Source organism: Archocentrus centrarchus, chromosome 13 (assembly GCF_007364275.1).
Source record: "Archocentrus centrarchus isolate MPI-CPG fArcCen1 chromosome 13, fArcCen1, whole genome shotgun sequence".
Taxonomy (NCBI): Eukaryota; Metazoa; Chordata; class Actinopteri; order Cichliformes; family Cichlidae; genus Archocentrus; species Archocentrus centrarchus.
Window position 1 is genome coordinate 39,094,064 of NC_044358.1, and position 2,935 is coordinate 39,096,998.

General features: G+C 39.7%; 1 protein-coding gene across 1 annotated transcript; it reads right to left on the reverse strand.

The window, feature by feature from the left end:
- Positions 1-1,089: 1,089 nt before the first annotated feature.
- On the reverse strand, positions 1,090-2,439 carry cbln20 (cerebellin 20). The gene is made up of 4 exons (XM_030744310.1): positions 2,316-2,439; positions 1,836-1,940; positions 1,597-1,740; positions 1,090-1,514 (listed from the first exon to the last, which is right to left on the reverse strand). Exons 1-4 carry the CDS (start codon positions 2,437-2,439, stop codon positions 1,090-1,092), a joined length of 798 nt encoding a protein of 265 aa, XP_030600170.1.
- Positions 2,440-2,935: the final 496 nt, after the last annotated feature.

Below are 2,935 nucleotides of genomic sequence, written 5' to 3' on the forward strand. Positions count from 1 at the left end.
TGACCTTTTCCTGTGGCATCTAATGCCATTTAGTCCCCACAGACTTCTGAGAAAATCCATATTTGTGTATTTTGTCTGAATTTGCCAGGGAAAACCGAACACGTTATTCACACACACTTTCGTTTACGACCGCTAGAAGTAGCTAATTTTTATTTTAAAACGTAGGTACTAGTCGTAAAATGTGCCTACAAAAATGACCTTTAAAGAAGAACAGGGTCATTTTATACAGTGTGGTGCTGTGATCATTTTTATGGAAAGAAAATTTGTGTTGATTAGAGAAAATAAGAGAGGGCTTGAGTTAGGTGGATGAGCGAGTTGTCAACCAATCAGAAGGTTGGTGGATCGATCCCCGGCTTCTCCGATCCGTATGCCAAAGTATCCTTGAGCAAGACACTGAACCCAATCTTGACCCTGATGCATCCAGTAGATAGAGAAAAGTGCTGTGTGTATGTATGTGTGATTGAATGAGTCAGATGAACCCTAACCTTGGTAGAAAACTCCTTGAGTGCCTAATGAGAGCAGAAAAGTACAAATTGGGCAAGAGGTGGGGTCGACCCTGCACCAAACATGCATCACTTGGGGACCTTTAATCATTTATATCCTGTATTTTCACCTGGAACTGTCAACAGCACATTTAACACAATCGTAACATTTGGATCTTTGCTTTATTTGTTGGAGACTGCATGAAAATAATTCAGAAAGGCAGAAGTCTGTTCAAAGATCTGGTTTATTTCATTATTTTTGTAGGCCTGACAGATTTCACAGCTTTTATCACATTTATAACTAGTTAAAGATCAATAACTGAAAGCCAAGATACTTCTTAACAGTCTAATCACAGAGAAAGACACAACAGTAGCAATTCAAGGTTACAAACTCAGTTAGGACTGTTTAATAACCTTTTCTTTTACGTATCGGCACATAATCTCAGAAAAACAAAACAATGATGAGCATATTGTACTGGGATGGACAATAGATCAGGGGTTACAAGTCACTGATGTCACCATAGAAAATTTTCATCTAGCAGACTTACATTTAGTCAGTATAAGGCACAAACTGGTACAAAGCACAGAGAGGCTACACTTTGTCAGCTCAGTCAGAAGCATAAAGCATAAAGCCAGTGAAAGTGTTGTAGTGGTTGAAGTCATCGTTTATGGAGCATCCTTGGAGCAGCTTGACAGACACCCGGTCCCCGGCCTTCAGCTGCACAGCCACGACAGCAGTGTTGCTGTCTTCGAGGTCCTGACCATTTTTTTCAGTGAGTTCAGCCACATTTTGGTTGTTAACCTGCAGAGTGGCACAGTTGTTCAGGATCAGGCGAGCAGTGCCGTAAATGGTGACGGACAGGCTGTAGACGCCGGAGCGGGGCACAGTGAAAATGCCAGTCTCCACATTGTAGCCATCTCCCAAGTTGATAAAGATATGTTTGTATTTGATTATGCTGTCACTGGAGAATGGGCCGTACGAGGTCACAGCTGAGTTGTTGTTCAGAGCGACGGAGAAGGCGCTGCGGCTTGCTGGAAATGCAGAGAAGAAATAGCGTGATGAGAAGTCTGTCAGTTGAGTCCTAGTTTGTGTTTCACTCACACTTTCACTCACCTCTCACATTGTTGAGGATCAATTTGGAGCTCATGAGCTCATCTTTCAGCAGGTTAATGCTCTTGTTAAAGAGCCTCTCCATCCTGCTTATTTGCCTCTGCATTAGACAGCAGCCACACGATGACTGGTCAGCAGCGCACACGTCTGTGTGCACACAGGGATGAACAAGGTTGCAGGTGAGAACATGCAGAGTTGTATTCGGAGATAAATGCAGACCTTATTATTTAATATTCTCTCACCTGGGCTTTGAATGGGGGATTGCTGGGGTGTTATCGGCACAGGTCCGAGCCAGGAAAATTTTCCCTGACCAAAAGCTGCATGCAGCAGACACAGGAATACAATTGCTGGAGGGGGGAAAAAAAGTGCATCAGATGCCTTTGCTATTCTCAGATAGTGAGCTGACTTTAAAATCACTGCTATTTTCTAACCTCTTTAAAAAAAAAAAAAAAATAGTGTCACTAAAAAGTTTTAACTGAAGACATTCAACAATGAAATTAAAAAAAAAAAAATCTTTAACTTTACTTTTTCATTTTTCCACTATTTAGTTTCCATGATTTAAACATTTTAACACACAGGCTCGAATCATTTTTTCTTACTGCTACAAATTTGAACTCTAATCACTTATGAGCCACTTACAGTGTGAATATTTTGAAGCTAAATCCCTTATGTCTATTTTTGCAATCAGCCTCCTAAAAATTACAGCGTTTATCTAGCCTCACCTCTCATGTCGATGCTGGTAAATAAGGATGTGATGCTTCTGAAGGGTGGAAGCTTGTACTGAGTGAACATGAGATGAAAGTCGTGGAGATATAGTTTTCTGAAAGCTCCTCCCTCTTCAAACATGGCTCCTCCTTGTTCTTTCTTCTGATGTTCATCCCTTTTGCCTCTATAGCTGCATAGCTCAAGATGTATTTCTTCTTTCATATTAGCTGTATTCTTTCACAACACAGCTAATAGAGATGCTGTTAACATCATAATCTTAAACCAAAATATTGTGCCTGATGATGATGATGTTGAACTACTTAAGTACAGACAAATAATTTGGGGGCAGATCCACAATAGAGTGCCACACCAATGTAAGCTGTTGTGTTGTTAAATTATAGGAATAATTGTACGCAGTGTACTCGTTTGCTGTAGTCATGTATAATTGATACCACTGTCATGATTACAAGGCTGTATGTTAAATTAGCTAAGCAGAAAAACTAATTAGGTCTAAATAGATCTAATTAAAAACAAACACCTGGCAGCACTTTTAAAGCTCACGGATATGTTAAATATCATTTGTTTACCCATTTAAAAAAAAAAAAAAAAATAAAATTCAAATGACAATTAAAGCCAG